At 41.8% G+C, this 27229-nt stretch overlaps 2 protein-coding genes across 6 annotated transcripts; one reads left to right on the top strand and one right to left on the bottom strand.

The window, feature by feature from the left end:
* Positions 1-648: 648 nt before the first annotated feature.
* slc35d4 (solute carrier family 35 member D4) lies at positions 649-7733 on the top strand. 4 transcript variants are annotated; one of them, XM_014180977.3, is made up of 14 exons: positions 650-1054; positions 1356-1402; positions 1551-1628; positions 1901-1982; positions 2163-2240; positions 2324-2349; positions 4322-4449; positions 4537-4582; positions 4689-4724; positions 5058-5092; positions 6656-6725; positions 6847-6940; positions 7202-7266; positions 7464-7733. In XM_014180977.3, the coding sequence occupies exons 1-14, from the start codon at positions 983-985 to the stop codon at positions 7528-7530; spliced, it is 924 nt and encodes a 307-aa protein (XP_014036452.1). In that variant the 5' UTR covers positions 650-982; the 3' UTR covers positions 7531-7733. The 4 variants fall into 4 exon arrangements, with proteins under 4 accessions (XP_014036454.1, XP_014036452.1, XP_014036455.1 ...); XM_014180978.3 differs by having other exon boundaries at positions 651-1054; positions 4322-4422; XM_014180979.3 differs by lacking the exon at positions 4689-4724 and having other exon boundaries at positions 649-1054.
* On the bottom strand, positions 6965-21531 carry rbbp8 (retinoblastoma binding protein 8). 2 transcript variants are annotated; one of them, XM_014180974.3, is made up of 17 exons: positions 21228-21531; positions 17649-17838; positions 17457-17499; positions 16945-17040; positions 16669-16781; positions 12250-12322; positions 11856-12013; positions 11569-11664; positions 10928-11436; positions 10339-10522; positions 10112-10200; positions 9932-10025; positions 9620-9784; positions 9413-9458; positions 9241-9331; positions 8784-8925; positions 6965-8283 (listed from the first exon to the last, which is right to left on the bottom strand). In XM_014180974.3, the coding sequence occupies exons 2-17, from the start codon at positions 17767-17769 to the stop codon at positions 8183-8185; spliced, it is 2121 nt and encodes a 706-aa protein (XP_014036449.2). In that variant the 5' UTR covers positions 17770-17838; positions 21228-21531; the 3' UTR covers positions 6965-8182. The 2 variants fall into 2 exon arrangements, with proteins under 2 accessions (XP_014036449.2, XP_014036450.2); XM_014180975.3 differs by lacking the exon at positions 21228-21531 and adding an exon at positions 18731-18889.
* Positions 21532-27229: the final 5698 nt, after the last annotated feature.

Here is a 27229-nt window from a genome sequence, read left to right as displayed (position 1 = left end):
TGCTACGGACGGCAACAATGTCATACTTGTTTGGACCAGACAGCATCAGATAGATGGCCTACACGTAGAGAGACATAGGGGCACTGTGTCGCTCACTCGGATGCTTTCTCCTGTAAGATACATTCAGTCTCTTGCGAATTAAAGGAAAATGATTCAACACAAAGAGAGGAAAGATGCATTATTATTTTATTTATAAAAATAAATTGTATCTATGAATACACACCACTGGTGGAAAGGTAGGCCTAACTTTTGAAAGTACCATGCTCAGATTTCTAATGTCTCAGATTTAATTATTTGCAAACAGGGACAGTTTTGTTGCAAACAAGACACACTGATTTGGTATTGGAAACATTTTATAAGATGAACACAGGCCCTACCTGCCTCAGCCTCGGTGGGGGGCGGCCATGTGCTGTATTCTGGCGTTTTTTTCTTCTCAGACATGCAAATACGATGATAGTCATGCAATGATTTTACTATAAAGATCCTACTCTTGTCCATGGTGGTCTGCGAACCATCAACCTTCTGGCCCGCAGCCCTGCATTTCCTTCGTTGCCATGTAACGCATACAGCTTGAACAGTTTCTGAAACTGCATATACAGCTCTGGTCTGTCCAAGTGAGGGTAAAAGGTAGACAGACATGTTCTGCACGTTTTAACTATTACGTTCGGTATAGGGGAGAGTCACTTGTTGTTTTTTCTCTCTCAAGCGTTCAGGGAGGTAAAATATATTTTGCTGAAGGGTGGGTCATCCATTTTAATTTATCATTGTAATCCATATTATAAATAACGTTCACTCCATAAGGGTAAAAGTTTGGAATAGGGTTAAAATGGTTCCGAATGGTTAAGGTAAGGGTTAATTTCTTGGTTGTGTGATGACGTGTCATGACTTCAAACCCCGTTCAAAGATGCCCGGCCATTCTGAGGGTGAACCAAAAGCTTGATGTAAAATTATCAATCTTTAACTACGAGAGACGGGAAGACAAATGCATTTCAAAAGACATGTTACTGGTCTTATATTTTGTTTCTTTTATGTAGTATCGTATTTCACGAATAAGGTGAGTTTTCGCTGGCTTTCCCACAGATATAGGCTAGTCAGGCAAACAGACCTACCAACATCAACGCTTGCTTGCTTTATCAGTGATCAATTATTGATTTTAGCTGGTTGGTATGCAAGTATGTCGCTGTATCAAAGATAAAGAAAGCAACTATATGTTTCATGCTTAATGTGTGGCTGTATTCTAACATTGTAACAAGACCTCATCGCCTCTTCCGGGTTTTAAACCTCCGTTCAGCGCTGTGCAGTTGAGGTAGTAATTCTTAATTCCATATTGATACATTTTGTATTTTGTTTTACAGTATGTCCTGTCTGTCTTGAAATTTACATATCCAACCCTATTTCAGGGGTAAGTAACATTTCTCTACACTAGTTAGTGTTAAATAACATCTGTGCAATATTCCGATAAAAAAAACTTTTGCGTAATTAGAGCATTAGCCTACGGAGGATTCTCGCAAATTAATAATTCTCCAAACATCTTCCTATATTCTGTACAGATGGCAGACTTTTATTGGGGGCCTGCTGCTTCTGCTCTCTGGGAAGCTTGGATTGGTGGATATAAGTGGCTTTCCCAGGTAACCTCTATATTTGGCCTGTGTATTCCCAGCATTAGGGAACGCAAGGGGGTTATCCAAGGTGGCACTGTCTAACTGTGACCACCCTCTAGTGGTTGTTGACAGGAATTAAAGCAAAACAAAATCCCATGACTGAAATTTAAATTGATCTCAGATTGATTGGTTGCAGGGCTAAATTAACCTCCCCTTCATGTAAAAAAAATCCGTGGCAGTGACAGAGAACTTTAATCCCTGGATAATGACCTTGTGTATTATTCCCCATTATCCTACAGGTCAGCAGCACTTTCCTGGCTTCCAGGATCCCTCCTGTTTGTAGGGAATATTTATGCTGGGTCCAGAGCTCTTTCTCGCTTGGTGAGTCATTCACTCCTGATCACGCAAGCCTTTTCTGTTACAAACAACACTTTTAAGGTGGAACTGGCCGGGAGCGTCTCTCACCATGGGATAAGGTCTCCACGTTGTTCTAGGTCTTGATTTTGTATACCTACTATCATGACAGACACTGATCTAAGATGTCTGCTTTTCATATTCCAGCCTATCCCTTTCTTCTTCACGCTTCACAATGCTTCTGAAGTGGTGAATTGCCTGATCCTGAAGTTAACCCAGATGGAGGTAAGTGTAAGCTTGTACCCACACTGAACTTTGGACAAGGTCGATTATACTCACACGCAATCACTTATTTTTTATTTTTACAGCGAATTCCATGGATGAAGCTTTTAAGGTTCGTTCCAAGTCTTCTTATCGTTAGTAAAATAAAAATGTATTGATATTCAGTAGTGTCTAACAGAAAAAGTAGGTAGTTAGTTTAAAACTGGATTTGCATTGGTTTTATTGACTTTAAAGTGGAAGTATACCTAAAATAAAAATCCCTAAGCGATTCATTACATTGAAACTAGTTAGGTGGAGTTTGCCTTCTCCCCCTCTTTCCCTGCAGCCTAGAACTGGAAATCTGCAAAAACGGATCACATGGCTGGTTACATGTCTTTGTGCACTGCAAAATCTGCTCCGTTGTCAGTCAAAGAGTGATTGAGAAATCCGCATATTATGTTTTTATTGAAAGTGTATGGACGAATTAGACATTTTTATCAAAAGTAATATTGGTTCTGAGACAGGAAATGTGTACTTTTCCACCTAAAACGATTATCATTATTTTATGTGGCCACCTGCAACAGTGGAGATGGGTAACAACTGTGCTCTCATGGGGGAATCCCTTAATGTAAAAACTCCTCTGTAGCTCTGTTGGTAGAGCATGGCACTTGCAACGCCATGATAGTGGGTTCAATTCTCTGGGCCACCCATATGTAAAATGTATGTACGCATGACTAAGTCGCTTTGGATAAAAGTGTCTGCTAAATGGCATAGATTAAGGCCCTTATTCACAATGACATACACAATGTTTCAGATTAGTTATACTAAATAACCTACAGACAGTTCTGACGATGAAATACTCAAGAGTGATTTAGAAACGACTTGGAGTGCTGATATTTATAATTTGTAATACATTTATGGCCACGTGGCTAAAAGTAATTATATTGGTAGGATACTCATGGCCACTATTGATAGAAGGTGGGGGTTACGAATACACAATCGACCAGACTACATGCAACCAAATAGGCCTACCCCAGGTGGTTCCTGGGGCCATGTATTTCACACAAACCTATATAGTTGTTAAAAGCATGAAATGTCAGGGGCGCAACTTTCACTGGGGACGGGGGGGACATGCCCCACATTGTGAAATTGTATTTTTTGTCCCCCCCAGTTTTATTGGAATGTGATACAAGGCAACGGTGTGCTTTAGGACCATGCAGACACCTCCGAGCGTTCAGGTTGGCTGTTTTGGAGTGTTTATCAGACTGGGTAAAAAAATAAAAAAAATGTATTATGTCCCCCTCACTTTTAAAACCAAAGTTGCGCCTCTGAAATGTTGTGATGCAAATTAATCATTGCTGGCCAACACATCAGACATTGGCGATCATGAAAAAAAGGGAGTAGACCCGATCCTAAGTAATTAAAATGTAACGGCTTTCATTTTGTCTATTCTGCAGTGTAAGATGACAGTTACGGTCTATTATGTCAACATATGCTAACTGGTAAAGCGCCTAGGCTACAACACAATAAGATCAACTCAACTGCAATTATTAGACTACATAACTCCGAATGCTCGCTTTCTCTTCTGGAAACGCGCATCTGTGACTTAAAGCTCCAAATACGGGCATATACGTCAGAGTTGGCCACACAAGTGCGCACATGTGCAGTTGTTACCCATTTCCACTGTTGTTGCTGTCGGCCACATAAAACGGTTGGGATTATTTTAGGTGGAAAAGTACACATTTCCTGACTCAAAATCGATAGTACTTATGATTAAAAAAATTGCTCATTCGGCCATACTCTATCAATAAAACAATTTGTCCACAATTTCCAGATTTCTTAATCACTCTGACAACAGAGCAGAGCTACCAATGCACAAAGGCACATCACCAGTCTGACCCGTTTTTGCAGCTTTCCAGTTCTAGACTGCAGGGAGAGAAGGCAAACTCCACTTAACTATGTATGGAATCACTTGGGACATTTGGTTAACTTCCCCTTATAATACTATATTATACCTCATCCAACTGCTATTGGGTATGCTGTTGGAAGCTAGCCTGATTGTCCTTGAAGACTATGGAATTGTAAGCTATTGGCTTTCTTTCTAGTGTGAGTTTGCTGTTGATGTCGGCCATCAACCTCCCCCGCTATGACCCTCAGTTTGACCCTGGTGGTTACATGTGGGCCTTGGCACATCTCTTCTGTGTTGGCAAGTCTGTCTGGAATAAAACCAGCTGTGGGATATTATATATTTAAAGCATATAAAATTAAATAGCTGAATACACTTAGCAACACACTTAATACAGAAATACATCAATTTCAGGTGCCTATAGAGTGTTCCAGACACACTTCAAGTCAAGTCATTTGAGGTAAGCTATAATTTGTGCATCCCTTGTGTAAGAAAAAGGATTGAAAAACTGGTTTCCTGTTGTGAATACTATGAAACAACATGTTTGTTTTCATGATCTATATTAGTGACCTTGAACAACAATACATCAACTATTTGTTCAGGTAAGAAGGAAATACTTAGATCCAAAAAACTGTTAATGGCCTAATCACTGCATAATTTTCCAAAGCATTTTTAAAATGACTGTAAAAAGTTAAAATAATGTTACAATCTATAGCTTCAGTAGACTATCAGGGGCAATCAAGTTATTGTCACTAATTGCTGTCACAGAGTTTAAGTTTGAGGGGGAATAACTTTTGGGGACTTTGCAGATTTTTCCCTCTGTCCTTTCATAGTTAACTTGAGATGTGTGTCTGTCTTTTTGTGTATGTGCAGTGCACTCTTCAATCCGTTTTTTCATTAATGTAAGCTCTAATTGTCATTAATCCTGAAACTAGTGTGTTGCTGTTAGCCTTCGCTGCGCACCCTACTGGTAAGACCTTTGGACTGTTTCTTCCCCAACATTCATTCAACCAATGGATCAAATCATTTTCTGTAGCTACAGTGCATTTGGAAAATATTCATACCCCTTGACTTTTTCCACATTTTGTTACGTCACAGCCTTATTCTAAAATGGATTAAATTGAAATTTTTCCTCAATCTACACACACTACCCCATAGTGACAAAATAAAATGTTTTTTAGAAAAGAAAATGATCACATTTACATAAGTATTCATACCCTTTACTCAGTACTTTGTTTTGGCAGCGACTACAACCTCGAGTTTTCCTGGGTATGAAGCTACAGGCTTGGCACACCTGTATTTGAGGAATTTCTCTCATTCTTCTCTGCAGATCCTCTCAAGCTGCCAGGTTGGATGGGGAGCGTCGCTGCACAACTTTTCAGGTCTCTCTAGAGATGTTCGATCAGGTTCAAGTCCGGGCTTAGGCTGGGCCACTCAAGGACATGGAGACTTGTCCCGAAGCCAATCCTGCATTGTCTTGGATGTCTGTTTAGGGTCATTGTCGTGTTGAAAGGTGAACCTTTGCCCCAGTCTGAGGTCCTGAGCAGGGTTTGATCAAGGATCTCTCTGTACTTTGCTCCGTTCATCTTTCCCTCGATCCTGAATAGTCTCCCAGTCCCTGCTGCTGAGGAGTGGCTTCCGTCTGGCCACTCTACCATAAAGGCCTGATTTGGTGTAGTGCTGCAGAGATGGTTGTCCTTCTGGAAGATTCTCTCATCTCCACCTCCCTGACCAAGGCCCTTCTTCCCCAATTGCTCAGTTTGGATGGGCGGCCAGCTCTAGGAAGAGTCTTAGTGGTTCTAAACTTCTTCCATTTAAGAATAATGGAGGCCACTGTTCTTGGGATCTTCAATACTGCAGAAATGTTTTGGTACCCTTCCCCAGATCTGTGCCTCGACACAATCCTGTCTCGGAGGTCTACGGACAATTCCTTCGACCTCATGGCTTGGTTTTTGCTCTGATATGGACTGTCAACTGTGGGACCTTATATAGACAGGTGTGTGCCTTTCCAAATCATGTCCAAAGTTGTAGAAACATCAAGGATGATCAATGGAAACAGGAAGAACCTGAGCTTAATTTTGATTCTCATAGCAAAGGGTCTGAATATTTATGTAAATAAGATATTTCCATTTTTTATTTTTAATAAATGTCAACCTGTTTTTCGCTTTATCATTATGGAGTATTGTGTGTAGATTAATGAGTAAAAAAATAAATAATCAATTTTAGAAAAAGGCTGTTACACAACAAAATGTGGAAAAAGGGAAGGGGTCTAAATTTCTGAATTCACTGTATATGAACAGCTGTTTGCTATTTCAATGCAGTTGTCTCAGTCTTCCTTCTTCTTGGTCTTTTGCAATTATGTAACTGTGTATTGGTCCAGTTATCCCAATGTTACACTGATTTAAATCTTGGTCAAGTGCTGATTTTACATCTCTCAAACCCTCCCCCCCCTTCCTGTTTGGAGGAGAGAACGTAATCTATTTTGTAAATGTTTCGATGGCTGGGTTTATCTTTGCTTATTTATTCCATCTAGGTGACCTATTTGGTGCCTTGGAATTCCCTTTCCTCCTGTCCCCAAGATTTCACAGTGGCTGTTGTGCCAGGTAAAAAAATTGAACTCATGTCTAGTTGAGCATGTTAAAAGCAATCTCATAAAATCAACTTGCTAATATTCCAAATCCTTAAACTATACACTGTAGTAACTTAAACACTTATCTCCCACAGTGCCTTGTTGGGTTTTTTCTTGCTGTTGGCATCAGTCAAACTAAAGAGTGGTTTACCCCTTGAGCACTGCGGGGTCTGGATCTTTTTGTCCAAGGTAATGAAAGTCAGAACTCCAAACTTAATGATCAACGGTAAACATATCTTTATTTCCCACAAGGTTTTCTTTATGTTACCATCTCTCCTCTACAGAAAACGGTATTAGCCATTATTAGTAATTGGCAGAAAACCTGCCGTAATAACCTAAGTAAACGATTGTGTCATAAAACCGAGTTAAATAGTAAATTATGTTTTAGACTTCCTTCAGGGACAGTGGATGTGCCAGTTACATATCCGTGTCTTGCTCTACCCTGTCTAGGTGTTTGCCACATGCCTATCCCCACTTGTTTTTAACATTGAAGTTAACACGCCATCTTTCTGCTGGTGAGTTCTTTCTACCTGTGTAAATGTCTATCTATCCAGTCACCAATTTTACATTCAAGACAGATAGCAGCTAATGATATTCCCTAGAGACTGTCATTTTATAGTCTGCTACTTTAAAGCCTATATCAAGTTTGGTGATCATGGTGTGTGTGAAGTTACTATTTACTTCAGTGATTTTGTGATGGTTTGCTCCTTAGTGTTTTCTTCAGCCATGTTGGAGAAGCCCTGCTGGTGTACTCTGAAAGTACTTCCCAAGTGCGATGAGACCTTTGCGAAGGAAACTACTTCTACCTCACTGAATGTTTCAACGAGTTTACTTGCACTCAATTTCCCATAGTGATATTTTTTGCTTTTGGAACAAATAGCACAAGAATGTATGCTTCAATTGAGATTATTTTTCATTTACTGTGCCTTTTCTACAACTTGCTGAAAAGCAGAAATAAAGATTCGATATATTTCCATTAAAATATTTGCTTATTTTAACTGTTAAATACAATTTCCTAGGATGTGATATACTTTAAGGTGAGTAACATGAAAACCCCTTAATGCAATTTAAAAAAAATCTACACCAAATTAACACACTGAAAAAAGGGTTCCTTGGCTGTCCCCATAGGCAGTGGTGTAAAGTACTTCTCCCCTATGGGGACCGCCGAAGAGTAGTGGTCAACGGTGCATATTAGTTTCACAAAGAATAATTGAGTAGAGGTTCTTGCTGCATATTCTGTATTCATTTCTTGAGGACATTGGAGAACTCTAGACCTGACGGTCCATTCAATTGTGTTTTAAACAATAAGAATCTGAAATATGTCCGGGTGTATATACCACAACAGGCACACGTATTCCTTTGAGGCACTAGGATTATGATACTGGCAGATTGTTACAGTTTTACATTGTTTGATTGGGTATTTATTTTCCCCTACTGGTTTAAGTCTTCTTCTCTTTGCCTTTGGGGGAGAGCATTGTAAGGTCTTCTCCTCCTTAAGCGCTGCTCTGGATCATTATCTTCTTTTACATAACCTGGTAGGAGAAACAAGAAGCACAATGTTGTTAAACTCATTAAGTGGAGTTTGACATTGAATAGAAGCAAGGAGAAAACGCCTCTTTGTGAGGGCTGAGACAACAGCAGTGCACTCCTCAGAAGAAATCAGTAAATTCAGTGCTTAGACATGTCACAATTAATACCTGGGGTTTATAAACCTTTGTGGCCCACGACCCCATTTTGATATCAGAAAATTCTCACAACCCAACTGTGTGACAAATGATATAATCATCAGCTAGTGTTTATATGGGGCTATCTATTACAATTTAGTCTGACAGTATTTCAATCTGAAGGAAGAATAGTTTGACATTACTGAAATGCACCAGGGAGATTTTGGGAAGTTCAGGAAAACGTCAGGGAAGATCATCACGCAATTGTGTATGATCTTCTGTGTAAAAAAAGACTACAGTATTAAATACTATGGATTTGATGACCATTGCATTCTGTTGAATGGATCCAATTGAATAGGGTAGCATACCTCTGTCCACACAGGTTTGTGTTGAAGGGAAGCCGACTTCCCAAAAGTGGTCTGGGGTTGATGGAGGAAGATAACGGAAGCGGTGCCGAGAACAAGCTGACAACTTCTTCACCCTCTCTGCCTCTGAAAGGTCGGCGTAGTACTGAGGGAGATGAGATGGAATAGATATGTCACAAATCATGGGTTGTGTTCGATCGGGCAAAAAGTTTTGAAATGGAAAACGACACATTTATTCAGTTTGGTGCCATGTGGTTCAGTTGGTAGAGCATGGTGCTTGCAACGCCAGGGTTTTGGGTTTGATTCCCAAGGAGGACCAGTACGAAAATGTATGCACTCACTACTGTAAGTCGCTCTGGATAAGAGCGTCTGCTAAATTACTAAAATGTAAATGTAATGAACACGACCATGGACAGGCACTTTCAGCTCCACACATCAAAACACGGTCGAGTCAACTCACGATTTCACACTCTTTACACGTGTGCCCCTTGAGTTTCCTCCTCTCAGCTTTCTTGCGGACCACCTCCACGTGTGCAAACGATAGGTTTTTACTACAGGACAACGAGGGAAAGAAACCTTTTAGAAACCTGGCATGAAAGTGTTCTAGGTTAGCCTGACGATTATGATCTCACCTGTCTTTGTGTTCTCCATTGGGCGTTCTAGGTTGAGGCATGTGTGCTTTTAATGAGAGGACAATAAAATGACAGTTTAAAATATTGATATAAATATTTATAATTCATCTCAAGTGTTGTACTACTTGACCAGGTCATTCTCAACCAATTTGCCTGGTCAAATAAAAGAAACAAGATCATAGAGAAAATACAGTGCAAAATCCTTACCATCCTTATGCTCTTCCTCCTCCTTATCATCAAACTCTTCCTCCCCATGATGGGGTTCGTCTTTGTCCAAATATGAGCCATTATGCTGAGGACACGACTCATACTCCCCGTAGCCTGTTCTGTCGAATATCTCAGCCAAGCTGTCGTTGGCCCTCTGACCAATCCCTAAAAGAAGGGTTTTGAGGTTGGTTACATGGTTGGTTGATTTGTTTATATGGGTCCTGCTCGAATGTAACCGCCCTTCCATCACTGAAGTGATCACTGATCTAATGCAACTTGAAAGATTTTGTGCAAAAATGTAGTAAGCCGTACCGGTAACAGAGCTGGTTCTTGGAGCTCCTCGGTGGAGCAGGCTGGGGCTGACAAAGGTGCAGTCCATATCGACAGACTCACCTTCACAGAGGGGCTACACACACACACACACGAGTGAATAACTGCAAGTATACACAAAGGGTATAGGAAAGTAGCAGATGAATTTGGTGAATGTCATACCTCTGCTGGAGTAGGGGTGTCTACATCATACTGGGAGAGGGCTGCCTCTGGGTCAAGGCTCCAAGTCTGCTCTGCTGGCATCAGCTTGGCTAAACATATGGTAGGAATTGAAACATGACATTTCTATTCAAATTGCTTGCTTAGACTATGCTTAAGGGCCAGTCAATTGAGAAAAAAATTATTTCAGTATCAATGAATGACTATTATGCAGAGTTGCAACACAATACCTTTTCCCAGTGGCGTTTCAGGGACATTGGAGGGAAGCGTTGTTGATGCAGACCCATTGTTGTCCTGTGGAGGGCTCCTCTTCACACGAGCACAGGGGTTGGCCTGCAGGACAGAGGTCTGCTTCAGTTTTTCAGTATCCTCCCGACTCCTCTTGCTGATTGGCTCGTGTTGGACATTGTGGGTCTAAATGGACAAATAGGAAAGCAGGGGCTACTCGGGTACAGTAGTATGTTGATGCATAAGATGGGTGAATGTTTCAAAGAAAAAGAGCTCTTGATCTACCCATCTATAATATCTCATAGACAGACAACGTAACATAAATGGTATCGTCTGTCAAAAGACTTTGGGATGCGACGACTAACGAGGAACATAACCAAGTTGACCTGCCATTTTAGCATCTGTTTTTTTTTTATCCTGCCACATATGCCTTCATGAGGACCACAATGGAAATAAGTTGGATTTATCAGGATTTTTGTTCTGGGTTTCCAAGATGAACCCATCTATAACAAGGCTCAAATGTGACTAATGTACCTGTACAACATCTTGTGTAATTTGTTAAGAAATACACATGAAAAATCATGGCTCTACCTGGTGACTAAGCAACACATTTTTGGATTGTTCATCACTTGGAGAGGTAGAGGGATGTTTAAATAGGATGTGCCGCTTTTGGCCTCTGTCTTGGTTCTCTGACGCAGGGACGCTGATACCTCTCTGGGCATTGAGCGGAGACACGAGGGCCTTCTGTGGGGAGTCGGAAAGGTCCAGAGGCTTGTCAACCACTTCCTCATCTTCCTTCTTCTCGCTGCTTTTCCTCCTCCTCTTTCCTCTCTCCAGCTCTCGGTGAGAGAGGCCACATGGGGTGGAAGTGGCTCTAAGAGGTGCGATGCGGGCTATCCCCTCCTGGTGGCGCTGTTGGGCGTTGGTGGGAATGAGCTTCAGGCGGGGGAGGAGGGACAGGGGGCCGTCCTCAGTGGTGGTGGTGCCGGGGCAGCCCAGGAGGGGTCCCTTTCTCTGGGGGATAGGCAGTGGATCATCAGGGAGATCCAGGCGACACGTCTCTGCCACTACAGCACCTTCATGACCCTGTCTGCTGCCCTCTGAATCAACAAGAAGAATACCACGTAATTTGTTTTTTTACAGTGCTTTTCAAGACACTCAGACATTTTAGAGGCAATAACATAATTACAACCGCATGTTATCGGTCATCAGTTAGTAAATGAAGGCCTTACGTTGGGTCTGGGTGGCGTCCATGTAACACGTTTCAGGCACCAGTATGCCATTTCCTTGGCTCTGCGCGGTTCGGGAGGGCAATCCTTTCCTTGGTTCTACCATTACGAAAACAAATAAAATGAACTTCAATGAAGTCTATGAAACTGATATCGTTAGAAACTAATATTGAGTGTGTTTGTGTGCGAGTGTGACTCAGTGTGCACGCACCGGCACGTGTGTTTGATACTGAGGGTGACCCTTGAATGCTGTACCAGTGTATGCATTTCTTTGTATGAAGCAGACTGACCGTTGAGCGCCGAGCTCTGAGACTGAGACAGGGACTTCTCGGCGTAGCGGACATGGTGGGTCTCCTTCCTCCTCCTCAACTTGCTGACCACAGGCAGCGAGATCTGCTGCAGCGGAGAGTCTGGAATCACCGCCTCCTCTGGCTCAGGAGACACGGAGCTGGAAACCAAACATACAGACGCACCACAGAAATACAACGAGCGTTGAGGCATAACATACCGTATTAATAATAGAAAGTATTAATATACTGAAATAATAATATACCGTATTAAGCTCAAAGTGAGAACTCTAATTCAACCATGCTCTCTCGATGTGCAAGAGGAATATTGTTTTGGAATCAACAATCCTGGTTACAAAAGTACTATATGTGCCAGATGGGGATGGTTTTAACTCACAGAGTTCCATTCAGTCTATCCAACTCAAGACTCAGCTTTCTGTTCTCATCCTGCAGGCTGTTCCTCTCTGTCACTGGAAGTCACATCAAACCACATATACAGTGCCTTCAGAAAGTATTCATACCCCTCGACTTATTCCATTCAAAATTGATTAAATATTTATTTTTCTCAACCATACACACAATAATACCCCATAATGACGTAGTAAAAACGTGTTTTTAGACATCTTTATAAATGTATTGAAAAGGAAATACAGAAATCTCTCATTTACATAAGTATTCACACCCGAGTCAATACTTGGTAGAAGGACCTTTGGCGACAATTACAGCTTTGAGTCATCTTGGGTATGTCTGCATCAGCTTTGCACATCTGGATTTGGCCATTTTTTCCCATTTTTCCTTGCATATTTTCTCAAGTTAGATGGGAAGTAGCAGTGAACAGCAATCTTCAAGTCTTTCCACAGATTTTCAATGAGATTTGGCTGGGCCACTCAGGGACCTTCACATTCTTGTTCTGAAGCCAGTCCAGCATTGCTTTGGCTGTATGCTTGCGGTCAATGTTCTGTTGGAACATAAATCTTCACCCCAGTCTAAGGTCATTTGCACTCTGAAGCAGGTTCTCATCAAGGATTTGCTGGCATTAGGCTCCATTAATTGTTCCCTCTATCCTTACCAGTCTCCCAGTTCCTGCCGATGAAAAGCATCCCGATAGCATGCCGCTGCCACCACCGTTCACGATAGGGATGGTGTTAGACGGGTGATGAACTGTGCCTGGTTTTCTCCAGGCAAAAAGTTCAATATGCATTCAGGCCAAAGAGTTCTATTTTTGTCTTATCAGATCACAGAAACTTTTGACTTCTGCACCATCATTCGCATGTCTTTTTGCAAACTCCAGGAGTGCCATCACTGAGATGGGAGAACCTGCCAAAAGGACAATAGTCTCTACAGCACTTCATCAATTTTGGCGTTACGGGAGAGCGGCACTTGGTGAAGTGCTGTAGACTGTTGTCCTTAAGGAACTCAGTAGTTCTGTCAGAGTGGTCATTGGTCCCCTCTCTTACCAAGGTCCTTCTTGCCCGGTTGCTCTGTTTGGGCGGACGGCCAGCTCTAGGTCGAGTCTGGGTAGTTCCATATTAAAAAAAAATTCATTTCCCAATGATGGAGACCACTGTGCTCTTGGAAACTTTTAACACTCTAGAAACTGTTTTATACCCTTCCCCAGATATATGCCTCATCACAATTCTATCCTGGAGATCTACGGCCAGTTCCTTGGACTTCATGGTATAGTTTCTGCTCTGACATACACTACCGGTCAAAAGTTTTAGAACACCTACTCATTCAAGAGTTTCTTTATTTTTTACAATTTTCTACACTGCAGAATAATAGTGAAGACATCAAAACTATGAAATAACACATGGAATCATGTAGTAACCCAAAAAAGTGTTAAACAAATCAAAATATATTTTATATTTGAGTTTCTTCTAATAGCCACCTTGACAGCTTGCACACTCTGGCATTCTCTCAACCAGCTTCATGAGGTAGTCACATGGAATGCATTTCAATTAATAGGTGTGCCTTCTTAAAAGTGAATTGGTGGAATTTCTTTCCTTGTTAATACGTTTGAGCCAATCAGTTGTGCTGTGACTAGGTAGGGGGGGATATACATAAGACAGCCCTATCTGGTAAAAGACCAAGTCCATATTATGGCAAGAACAGCTCAAATAAGCAAAGAGAAATGACAGTCCATCATTACTTTAAGACATGAAGGCCAGTCAGTATGGAAAATTTCAAAAACTTTGAACGTTTCTTCAAGTGCAGTAGCAAAAACCATCAAGTGCTATGATGAAACTGGCTCTCATGAGGACCGCCACAGGAATGGAAGACCCAGAGTTACCTCTGCTGCAGAGGATAAGTTCATTAGAGTTAAATGCACCTCAGATTGCAGCCCAAATAAATGCTTCAAAGTTTAACAGACACATTAACATCAACTGCTCAGAGGAGACTGTGTGAATCAGGCCTTCATGGTTGAATTGCTGAAAAGAAACCACTACTAAAGGACACCGATAAGAAGAAGAAACTTGCTTGGGCCAAGCAACACGAGCAATGGACATTAGACTGGCGGAAATGTGTCCTTTGGTCTGGAGTCCAAATTGGAGATTTTTCGTTCCAACCGCCGTGTCTTTGTGAGACGCAGTGTGGGTGAACGGATGATCTCCGCATGTGTATTTTCCACCGTAAAGCATAGAGAAGGAGGTGGTGTTATGTTGTGTGGGTGCTTTGCTGGTGACACTGTCTGTGATTTATTTAGAATTGAAGGCACACTTAACCAGCATGGCTATCACAGCATTCTGCAGCGATACGCCATCCCATCTGGTTTGTGCTTAGGGGGACTATCATTTGTTTTTCAACAGGACAATGACCCAACACATCTCCAGGCTGTGTAAGGGCTATTTTGTCAAGAAGGAGAGTGATGCAGTGCTGCATCAGATGACCTGGCCTCCACAATCCCCCGACCTCAACCAAATTGAGATTGTTTGGGATGAGTCGGACCGCAGATTGAAGGAAAAGCAGCCAACAAGTGCTCAGCATATGTTGAAACTCATTCAAGACTGTTGGAAAAGCATTCCATGTGATGCTGGTTGAGAGAATGCCAAGAGTGTGCAAAGCTGTTATCAAGGCAAAGGGTGGCTACTTTGAAGAATCTCAAACAAAATATATTTTGATTTAACACTTTTTTGGTTACTACATGATTCCATGTGTGTTATTTCATAGTTTTGATGTCGTCACTATTATTCTACAATGTAGAAAATAGTAAAAAGTGTATAAAAACCCTTGAATGATTAGGTGTTCTAAAACTTCTGACCGGTAGTGTACATATAGACAGATGCATTTCTTCCTAAATCATGTCCAAACAATTTCATTGGCCACAGGTGGATGATTAAAGGAAATTGGATACAGTTAAGCTCAGTTTGGAGTGTCATAGCAAAGGGGTGGGAATACTTATGCAAAATAAATTTTAGCTATTTTTGGTATCTCAGACCGTTCTGGCAATTTTCACATAAAACTTCATTTGGGAGGAATTTAAGAAAATCATGATGAAAGTGGCCATTTTAGGCCTTTTTTTTTTTTTTTTTTTAACTATACATGCCTCCTGTAAAACCATATGATCTGTGAACATCTTGGTGTCATTATACTCCTTACCGTGTGCTCTAACATATGGAGTATGTCAAGATTCTGAAATAAAACTATTTATATTAAATTACTCAACATTAAAAATATTAATATCTCAAAAGTACCCTTTTAGATTTTAAGACATTGTTTGGAACAATATACTCAACAAGTACATCAAATTTCCAGAGTGGGCTCTCTGCAAATTTCTAAGTTATGATACATTTTATGAGCACAAGCAACACAGTGAATGGTAAAATGGATTCAAAGAGAACTCCCTCTGCTGGTGATTTGCTGAATGTGCAATCAATCCTGAAGTAGGGCTGTGATTGGTTAATGACCTATAACGTAAATGTATAAAATGGGTCCTATCTTCAAAAAGTACAGAGAGCCCAATCTGGACATTTGACATGTTTGAAGAGTATAATTTTCCAAACAATGTCTAAAAACACAGAATTAAAAAGGGTACTTTTGAAATATTCAAAATTAATATTTTTTATATTGAATACATTAACGTGAAAAAGTGTATTTCAGAATGTAGACATAATCCATATTTGAGAACACACTATAAGGAGTACAATGACACCAAGATGTTGTCTGTATCATGTTGTAAGTATAACGACACCAAGATGCACAGATCATAGGGTGTTACAGGAGGCAAGTATAGGCCTAAATGGCCACTTTCATCATGATTGTGCTTAAACATTATTTATGATACAAATGTAAAAAGCATGTCAAACATCCTTCCTCCCAATGGAATCGCCCTACTACAGCAATGATTGGTCTTAGTCCATTTATTTGCAGAGCACTAGTGGTATAGAGGAAGAACTGCATCCCTTTTCTGAGCACGGAGGAATGTTACATTTGGGAGATAACATAGGAAACAAAGAGATCATTCAGGTTTGACTTTTCCATCAATGTAAAAAGAGACTCTACTTGCGCCCCCCCCGCTACCCCCAGCCTTAGCTAAAAAGAGAAAGGCTATATTGTGTGATGTGTAGATCTATGAGGGAACCTGTTACAGAGAAAAAAGGAGTGCAGTGGACAAAGAGAGATGGGGGTGGTAGGGAGAGAGTTCCCTTGTGAATGACTCATGACCACCCCCATCCTTTGTCATAACCATATCCTACTTTAGCCAAAAGCTTAGGAGCTGTATAGGCTGTGTAAAAGAGGGACCAGTGTGGAGGTAAATTAATCTCAGATACAGAATGTAGGGTATGTGCAAGTGAGAAGGGAATGATGTACAACTCACTGATCTCTGCGATGAGGCGCATGTTCTGCTGACGGCCTTTCTCAAACTCCACCTGCTTCTTCCTCATGTGCTCCTCTGTGACAGAACAGCGATCACACAGCCCTGCCCGCAGCCTGGGCAGAGGGAGAGAGACAGACGGGAAAGAAGACAGAGGAGAAAAGATTAACCAAAGGACACTAACAAAAGGAGAGATGGAGAAAAATATAGGTAGATAGAGAAAAAGTCAGAGGGAGACAAACAGACATATAGGGACAGACAGGTTGATGGGGTACCAACCTGTCCTCCAGAACTGTGACAGTGTCCTGCAGGGTTTTGTGCTGCTCCCTCAACTGCTGGTGTCTGCTGTAGAACTCCTCCAGTCTTTGGGCATCTCTACGGGGTGAGAGGGGGGACAAAAGGAAGGAACACATTGCTTTAAAGCCTTTGAATTAATAAACATTGGAGTGTTTGAGTACATAAGTAATGTATTTGAATGTGCATTTTTGGGGTACAAGAGGAATTATATTTTGGGATTCCCATCACAGAGCTCTGGTAAATGAGTAGGGCCCAGAATGCTGTCCTACTGAAGTAAGAGTGTGAAAGAGGCCTTTGTCAGACTGACTTGCTCAGTGACATTTGAAACCTTACACACTGACGGGGAGTCAACGGAAAACGCTCTCATCTTAAGTGGGTCCGTAAAACAATCTTTGAACACTCTGAAATGGCAAGTTGAACGTCAGAAAATATGAAGTTTCAGATTCTATTCATTGATCATCAACACAACTTTAAACTAAAATGACTGTACTTACAAACATCGCTCCTTCTTCAGCTTGTTCACTTTGGTTTGCAAACCTAAACACAGGATAAAAAAAAGAGCTTGAAAAGAGGATTGTTGAATGATTTTTGACAAGTACTCTTAACACTGATAGTTGCATTAAACATGGCCCACTGGCCTTAGTTGTTTTGGTTGAGATTCCCTGGCATGTAGACAGTAGGCCAACCTTGCAGTGCACTATCGTGACAGTCTTTGAGTCGACTGCATAGGTCCCTGAAGAGGTCAGTGGATTCCGAGGCCCCACTGGAGCCGGGGCTGCTCCCACTTAGCAGAGGACTGCTCATCATCCAAATCACTTACTGGTTGGTAGCTTCACTCAGCCAATACACAACTCCATCTAGTACCAAACCGGAAATCTGCGAGAGGAAGGGAGAGCAAAAAAGACAAAGAAAACAGAGGGTAAGATGAGTCAAGAGAGGACCCTATTTTACTCACGAGCGCCCCCTAGAGGAAATGGCTGCACTGACAGGCCACTACAATACCTGTAATAAAACATGATACAATACCGGTAAAATATGATACCGGTAATCCAGGGCATGCTCATATACTCCTCTCTTTCATTTTCATCACCATATCTTATCCTAAAGGGCAGTCAAATATGTAAATCGGGTTTTGAAGGTAATGTAGCCAGAGCACATAATGCACAAACGCATTAGTGCAGGTCAGTGCACGCACACACGCACACAGAGAGAGTTCAAACTTGCCTTGAGTTCTCTTTCCTCTCTCTTCCCAAGCTGGTACAGTAGGATTGGCTTAATCACCATTGGAGAATTAAGCAATAAGGCACAGGGGGTATGGTATATGGCCAATATACCACCGCTAAGGGCTGTTCTTACGCACGACGCAACGCAGAATGCCTGGATACAGCCCTTAGCCGTGGTATATTTGCCATATACCACAAAACTCAGAGATTACTTATTGCTATTATGAACTGGTTACCAACGTAATTAGAACAGTAAAAAAAAAAAAGTGGGTCATACCCGTGGTATACGGTACGACATATCACGGTTTTCAGCCAATCAGCATTCTGGGCTCGAACCACCCGGTTTATAATAATCATTCACATCATCCAATAACTAAAGCCAAATAATATATTTCCCCCCATTATTGAGCATAGACATGATAAACTAGCCTATTTCACTTTGTAGCCTAATCCTACCTACTAAATCTGCTAACAGTCATCATTGACATTCACCAGGCAAAATGTCCTCCTATATCAAACTGAATGAAAGAGCCTTGTTCACTCACCCCACTAGAATGAACTGTCAGTCAAAGTATACTCAATGCACACAAAAGCCACCCAACAGATCCAAACTTCATAGAGAGGAGGAAACCAGGGAACAACTGCTATACCAACTAAACTACCATCAGTGATAACCCAATATGCCTCTCATGGGATTGTCCGGGCGTTTTGAGCATTCCCAGGGACCTGGCTGGGATCATACCAGAATTTGTTGGCATGGACAACTGGAAGAACCGGTTTTCCCGACCAAACACAAACTGGTCTTGCCAGTCGGCTCTAAAAGGAAAAGGGAGGAGAGAGGGGGGAGAGCTTGGGATGTGTAGCGGCTGGCTCAGAAGAATAGCAACACACTCTCCCTCTACACACACACACAGTTGGAGACAGATAGGAGCACACACATGTACGTACACAACCCATACACACAATCACACGCACAAACACACACAAAAAACGGACATACATTAGCAAACACAAATGGCAGACGCACACACACTCCTCCCTTCCTTTGCAGAGACAAGGCAAATGTTGTAGCCTGCAGCTATTAAGATCGTTAACTCCACTCCCATACAATACTCAGAAGCCGAGGCGTATATACCAGTCTGGTCTTTACTGTCCAAAACAGCTGAATGTGAAGCAGCCTGTGTATCCTTCCAGCCTGTGCTATGCTTCCTAAATTAATAAACTAGGCCTAATGTCTAGGGTGTATTGGTATAGGCTAATTGTTAGGCCCTAACTGTCAACTCACAACTATCCAGGGCCAATGAATGATGATAAACTCCAATGCAAAGGGGTAATTTCAGATTACATTTCAGCCCCACTCTGTAAGATTGAACCCACAGTAGTAAACCAAAAAATATTAAATTTCAGGAAAATGCTCAATTTCATGGACATTTTAGTGTCACAGGTTAACTTGGATAATACATTTTTATTAACCATTGACAGCAATATACCGATATCACCAGTACCTTTGGCTGTCTGCAGATGAAAACAAAATCACACATTAGGCTAACTCATTAAAAGTATCTCTTAAAATAACTACCATGGAGGAAGAAAGAAAACAAAAGATCTAGTGTTGTGTCAGTGGGGATTTTGTTCTCTGACAAGCAAGGGCACGAAAGGGGTGGTGTTGTATGTGATGCCCAGACATCCTGCAAGACAAGCCTGTGCCAGCCAGATGCATTCCAGCAGGACTACGTGGGGGCACTGCAATAAACGGTTTCATAAATATATAAAGCAGTGCTGCGTTGATGCCTCCTCTGAACTAGGCCTATGTCAAATTAAAGATGCTGGCGACAGGAAATCAGATTGTGAGCTGCATGACAGGCCTGGGTCAAAAGTCTGATGCACACAAATTAGCTTGAAGTTTGCACTTTTGGGTCAATTCCATTAGCTCCAATGTACCATGCTAAATAAATGTCCAGCTGAAGTATTTCAAAGTACAGTATTTGACCTAGGACTACCTCATAATGGCCAGCTTCTCAGACTTGGGTGCATAGCAGCCTACCACTATTAGCCATCAGCACCACCTACAGTAAATAGACTGACACACACCAAAGACCATTGCTAATAACAGTATTTCTCACTCTGCAAACCACTAGAGATTCTTGGTCACATCACAGATGAATATTGGTTAAGCTGCTGCAGGATATACTGTAAGTCACTATACTGTAAAATACTAGGCTATACTAAGTGTAAGTCGTACTGCATAAGAACATCTGCTAAATTGCTAAAATGTTAAATGATATAGCTATGCCCCTTGTAATTGTACCAATATAAATCTAGCATCGGCACATGCACGGCTAGGTAAGAGGGAGGGGGGGCTATTATTTTCTGTTGTGGGAGGTTGGGGTGAGGGTAGCCGATTAAACTCAACTCCACGATTTTCTATGCAGTTGAGCAGCGACTAGTGTGGACGGACTGGAACTCCGACTTTCCATAAAACAAAGTTATCAAAAACTACAGATTTAAGCACCTGAAGACTAGGCCGCAATTACACACAATATTGTTCTGGTAAAATTTGGAGTACAGTGGCATATACCATCCCTACGTTTTCCAAACCAAATTTCCCTCTCCCTCCAAGGTGTCTTAATGTAACCTTGATTGCGTTCTGACCCCAGTGCAGCTAAGTGTAAACAAGCGTAACAATAGGGTCTGGATGTTCTGGCAAGGGTGAGAGATGAGGGTTTTCTTTGAATGGAAAAAATGTTGCTGGCTATAGCTAGCTATGATATTTTCCTAGCTAGAGCTCTTTAGTTAACTCAACATTTTCCCCTAACAATCCTATAATTTATTTTAGTCTACTATAGCAAGCAAAGTCATGTTGGTAAAGACAGCCAGCTTGCCAACACTAGTTAGCTAACTACCTAGCCTAGCTAGACACAGTCAATTTCATCGTTACATTAGACAGTCAGATATCAAAATAAAGTATGGCATGACTCTATAGCCAACTGTAATTGTATTATGTGTTTAAATGTGTCCAAATGTACGAATTTCCCAACTTACCTAGCTAGCTTATCAACTTCGTACCTAGCTAGCTCGAGTTCACGTCTTTTAGAATTCGTGCCTCGCATTGCATGCTGGGATGACAACTCTTCTGGTGTCACATGGTCGATGTTTTTGAAAGACAGATCAATGTTAATCAGCAACAAGTGTCAGCAACAGCGCTTTCTCCTCCGCGTCCTATTTAGCTAAACATGAAAATGGAAAACTATTTAGATCAGAGCTAAAGAGACGAGCTTATTTGCCACAGATAATTCAATAGACTCGGGCAGTGGAAGATGCCGCTGATGTAAACCGAACCACGGTATCAGCTTCAGGGTGTGTATTCATTACGCCGATTCTGTTGCTAAAATCTTCTTATATGAAAGCAAACGGAAAGAAACGAAACGGAGCGGGACTGAATTTGGCCAATAGAAACTCTCGTTTTCTTTGCAAAACGTTTTCCGTTTGGAGTAAACGGTTTCACGCTGCAAAACGTTTAGCAACAGACGAAACGTTTTGCAACATAATTGGCGTAATGAATACACCTCAGATGTGGCATCGTGGGGGTGTTCGCACTCGCTTAGGTCTGTTGATACAAATGTTTATATCAATATGTAGCTGTTGTAGTATGATAACACACACAACCAGATTAATATTTGTTTATGTGACTGATAGAAACCTTGCCATCCCTTAAGTGGAATAGTTATTTTAATTTTGGAAATCTGTTCCCAAGTATTCCCACACATAATAGAGAAACGTGATCATATACAAACGTAAACAAGGTTTGAAATGATTCTGTTTTAGTCAAATGTTATATATGTTTGGGCTTCCTGCTGTCAATTTGCAGTCTACAATTTATTTTGAATTATGTTTTCGGCCCTCGACCATCCGCTCAAGAAAGAATCGGTCCGCGGCTGAATCTAGTTGATGATCCCTGCAGTGGGCTATTTGTTTGCAGGCAAGCTAATGTGTTGTTTTTCTACTTCCTGGTTTTAGTATGATGTAGGTGTGGACCAAGACAGTCCTGAAGCATTGATGCCTCAGCCATTTCTGGGGGCTGTGCAGAGACAGCCAGGATGACCTGTGAAAATCACTCCTGCACAGACGCCCAGCAGTCTCCTGCCAGTACCAGCTGTAGGAAGACTGGGTGGAACTGGGAGACCTTCAGGACTACCTCAGCTATATAGACTACAGGGGCTGGGTCCTCCCTCCACTGGTCGTTGTCTTCATCGTGCCCTTCTTCATTGTGTTCTTTCTCTACCTCTCCATCCTCTTCCTGCACGTCTACAAGCATAAGAACAAACTGCAGGACATCTACTCTAACAACCTGTGGAGTGGCGCCAGGAAGACCTTGGCCCAACTGTGGGAGAGCAAGCCACCATATGGCATTGTGAGTGTTTGCCTTGGCAAGGTTAGAATGAAATGCTGTTATTTGATGGTTTTGCCAGGCAGCTCATGCTCCAGCCCAACGATCCATCGTGTCGCCCAGTGTTAATTTAGTCAACAATAACTATGACTAAAAATATTTGTCAACATCCTATTTTTCATGATGAAAATGAATGAGATGAAAAAAAACAATAACTAGTACAAATTACTTTTCATCATATGGATGTCACTTAAATCCACTTCAGTCAGTGTAGATGAAGGGGAGGAGACAGGTTTAAGAAGGATTGTTAAGCCTTGAGACAATTGAGACATGGATTGTGTTTGTGTGCCATTCAGAGGGTGAATGGGCAAGACAAAATATTTAAGTGCCTTTGAATTGGGGTATGGTAGTAGGTGCCAGGTGCACCAGTTTGAGTGTGTCAAGAACTGCAACGCTGCTAGGTTTTTCACGCTCAACAGTTTCCTGTGTGTATCAAGAATGGTCCACCACCCAAAAGGACATCCAACCAACTTGACACAACTGTGGAAAGCATTGGAGCCAACATGGGCCAGCATCCCTGTGGAATGCTTTTGACACCTTGTAGAGTCCATGCCCTGACGAATTGAAGCTGTTCTGAGGGCAAAAGGACGGTGCAACTCAATATTAGGAATTTGATAATGAATGTATTAAAGTTGAATTTGATCATGAAGGTGGTAACGTAGAATTTATCTGCATATTATCTGAGAAAAAAGTTAACCCCTGGTAAAGGACCTGAATGTATATATTTTTTAAACATATTTGTTTTCTTTTATATATAGGAAACAAGTCTATTCTGTACCTCACTCTATGCCCATTGCCCTCTCTATCTCTGATGACTAGGTACCTCAGATTGACACAAGGGGTCATCAGTGTACTCCTTTTAAAGCCCAAGCATGGCCACACAATTATGTTTCATGTCTTTCTCTGGTCTCTAATTTGGCTTAATCTATGCTCAAAATAAGCTATTTTGGTATTTGGTGTACCTAAAAATGTTTTAAGTGTAGCCTTTTAGCCCAGTAGCTCTTAGTAAAATAAAACAAAAAACTTTTGTTTACTGGGGAAGATTGGGTTGAGCTGTGGTCACTGCAGACTGGTTGTTATTTCTTATGCTCTTGACCAGCAGGTAGTAATCCAAAAATCCTGCTTATGTCTGGACGGTTCTCGGTTAACTATGGAAGGAAGGGGATAGTGGAGAATGACTGGCCACCGAGAGCAGTCACATGATGTTGGTCACTGCAGTGACTCAACTAGGGATGTGTGTGTGTGTGTGTGTGTGTGTGTGTGTGTGTGTGTGTGTGTGTGTGTGTGTGTGTGTGTGTGTGTGTGTGTGTGTGTGTGTGTGTGTGTGTGTGTGTGTGTGTGTGTGTGTGTGTGTGTGTGTGTGTGTGTGTGTGTGTGTGTGTGTGTGTGTGTGAGAGAGAGAAAGACAAGGATGTGTTACAAGGATATATGTTTGTATCATTGAAAAAGTAACATACCTAGTTCTTACCACATGTGTGATGCGTATCCCATTGCAGTACCAAATAGTTTCAAACTAGACAGAGGCTATATCAGTCTACTAGACAGAGACGTTCTGCATCTGCTGACAGATTAACACATTTGGGTTAAGCTTTCCTCTAACTCTGGTGGTATGACATTTCTGGGCATATGCACTTATGATTAGGTATTAAATATCCATACACAGAAAATGAATGGTTCATTCAACCTGTACTGTTTTTCATTAGGGAGTGGGTTTTTTTATGCAGGGAAGGTCATGCGAGCAGGAAGTATGTAGCCGGCCATCATCTGATTGTGTGTTAGTAAACATTTCCTTCCCCTGGTTCATCAAGTTAAGTCACTTAAGAGTGTGTGTGCATGCGTGCATGTGTAGCAGTGTGCACACGTGTGTGTGTGTGTGTGTGAGATGTTATTAGATTTTCCCTAATTAAAACCCAGCAGGGTATCCCATAGGAGAATACTTCTAATTTAAACTCCTTGTTTGGGTTTTCTTATCCTGACTAAAGCATGGCTCCAGCATTGTCTACCCCCCCCCCCCCCCCCCCCACACACACACACACTTCCCCTTTCCTGATTAATACAAGCAACAAACAAGTAGACAGAGAAGCACGGGGGGGTGGGCGGCATGTATACTGAACATCTATCTTGTATGATACTGTATCTTGACATTATGACTTCAATAGGGTGTCTGCCCGTATGCCATTCTAAAATAGATGACTAATAAAACACAGAACCAAATCATGTGCTGGCTAATAGAAGATGAATAGAAGAATTCAGATGTACCTGGATTGGAGACACTGGCTATATTGCATGCCATAACCATGCATTGTTATGCATTTCCTTGGTGACTGTCATCTATTTGTTTGTCCATGCTTGTGTTTATATTTGATCCTCTGGATCACTGTGTTTAATATTGCAGACATGTCAATGGTCGCTAAAAGCATCAGCCATAACAGTTTACTTAGCCTATCACTGGCGCCTCCACAACTTCCTAGGAAGAGAAGAGGGACAACAGAGGACCATCAGGATGTACTGTTCTGTCCCTCTAAATAAACAATTACAACATACCATACTGAAAATGAGGACAAATAACTTGTACATATAAACATTACAGGGGAGAGCTATTATGAAAATATTTGTTCAGTAACAAAGGAAAAAAAGGCATTGTTCAGTCAGACCAATTTGGAGAGGTGTACTTGGGAATCTCAGAACTACTGGTCTTCAAGAGTTCAGGTCCAGACGGACTCACAGAAGGGACCTTGTGTTCTCCCTCTATAGCCCAGCCTGGGGATGGAAATAGCTCTGGTATTATTCTCCTTATGACCCTGTAGACTACTGCAACCACTGAACAAACATGTTGTCCCTCACCTCTAGGTGGCAATAGTGCCAAAAGGTAATTTTTAAGGCAAGCGCATAGGCTTCATTCAAGTCGTTCTGAGGGCATCTTTGATTTTCGCATGATATGAGATGTTATGTCCATATTTCTCATACTCTCCCTTCTCTGGGATATGCTTCTAGTTTTAACCCACAAAAACTTGAATCTGGTTAAATAGTGTATTGTCATTGTTGCACACCATTTTGACCAATTGTAATATTCTTGTAATTTTCTGTTGTGTGATGCAAGCTGAACAAGGTTGGAATAGCTGATTTGATTACACGGTAACACATTGTGACATTGTCTTGCCCTTTAACTTTGATCACTGGCAGAGCTGGCAGCGCCAGAAACCTAAATGTTTACATTATGACACAGTGGTTTCAAGGTCGCCACCCCCACTCCTTACAAGAAGCACCATGACCCAGTTGAACAGTGCGGCTTGTACAGTACATTTACATGCACTACATATGAGGCTTTTCATAGTGAAACATCTCTCCCTATCACCCCCCCCTCTCTCCTCACTCTTATTCTTTCTTCCTATCCCCGATTTCTCTCTTTCTCATTGCACCACTGTTAGTTATTCTGTCCCTCACCCTCACTGTTTATGTCTCAATCTTTTTGTCTTTGACGCTCTCTCCCATGTCTCTCCCCCTTGGTCTTTCAACCTCTCTCACCCCTATTTCAAGTGATTATGTAACATATAAAACGGTCCCATTCCGTTTCTATGTCCATTACCTCTTACCGATCTTATCTCCAACAGTTAATGGCTTTTTCAACTGCTGCACCCTTTTTTCCAGATACCAGATCCCAATCTTTGCCATCTTTTTTTGGGTGCTGTTTTGGACAAGATGACAGGAGTGCTGATTCAGAGTGCATAACTGTTGATCGAAGTTTTACTTATGTTATAACCTGTCCCCCCGTCAGACGTAGAGGGGCCTTTTTTCTCACCAACATTTGTTTTCCTGCACGGTAACATATACTGAGCTGATGGAGCACTGAGTCAACACAGCCTCGTCTGCAGGGAATCCAACCACTGCGTTCACGGCGGTGATGTATATCCGAGCCACAAAAACACTAAGGTCGTACAGAGGTTGTCCTTCTGTTGTTGCAGCCCTGAGTTAATCATCAAGGGCCTGCATGAAAAATCTCTCTCCCTATGGTCCCAGAGAAGCATAATCGGAATCACATACACTACATGACCAAAAGTATGTGGACACCTGCTAGTCGAACATCTCATTCCAAAATCATGGGCATTAATAAAGAGTTGGTCCCCCTTTGCTGCTATTACAACCTCCACTCTTCTGGGAAGGCTTTCCACTAGATGTTAGAGCATTGCTGCAGGGACTTGCTTCCATTCAGCCACAAGAGCATTAGTGAGGTTGGGCACTGATGTTGGGCAATAAGGCCTGGCTCGCAGTCAGCGTTCCAATTCATCCCAAAGATGTTCGATGGGGTTGAGTTCAGGGCTCTGTGCAGGCCAGTCAAGTTCTTTCACACCAATCTCGACAAACCATTAACGTATGGACCTCACTTTGTGCATGGGGGGCATTGTCATGCTGAAACAGAAATGGGCCTTCCCTAAACTGTTGCCACAAAGTTGGAAGCACAAAATTGTCACCACTCCAGCCGACACTTGGCATTGAGCATGGTGATCTTAGGCTTGTGTGCGTGCGGCTGCTCGGCCATGGAAACCCAAGCTCCCAACGAAAAGTTCTTAACTGATGTTGCTTCCAGAGGCAGTTTGGA

This window comes from Salmo salar, chromosome 29 (genome assembly GCF_965601325.2).
Source record: "Salmo salar chromosome 29, fSalSal1, whole genome shotgun sequence".
Classification (NCBI taxonomy): domain Eukaryota; kingdom Metazoa; phylum Chordata; class Actinopteri; order Salmoniformes; family Salmonidae; genus Salmo; species Salmo salar.
This window is presented reverse-complemented; position numbering and strand designations above follow the sequence as displayed.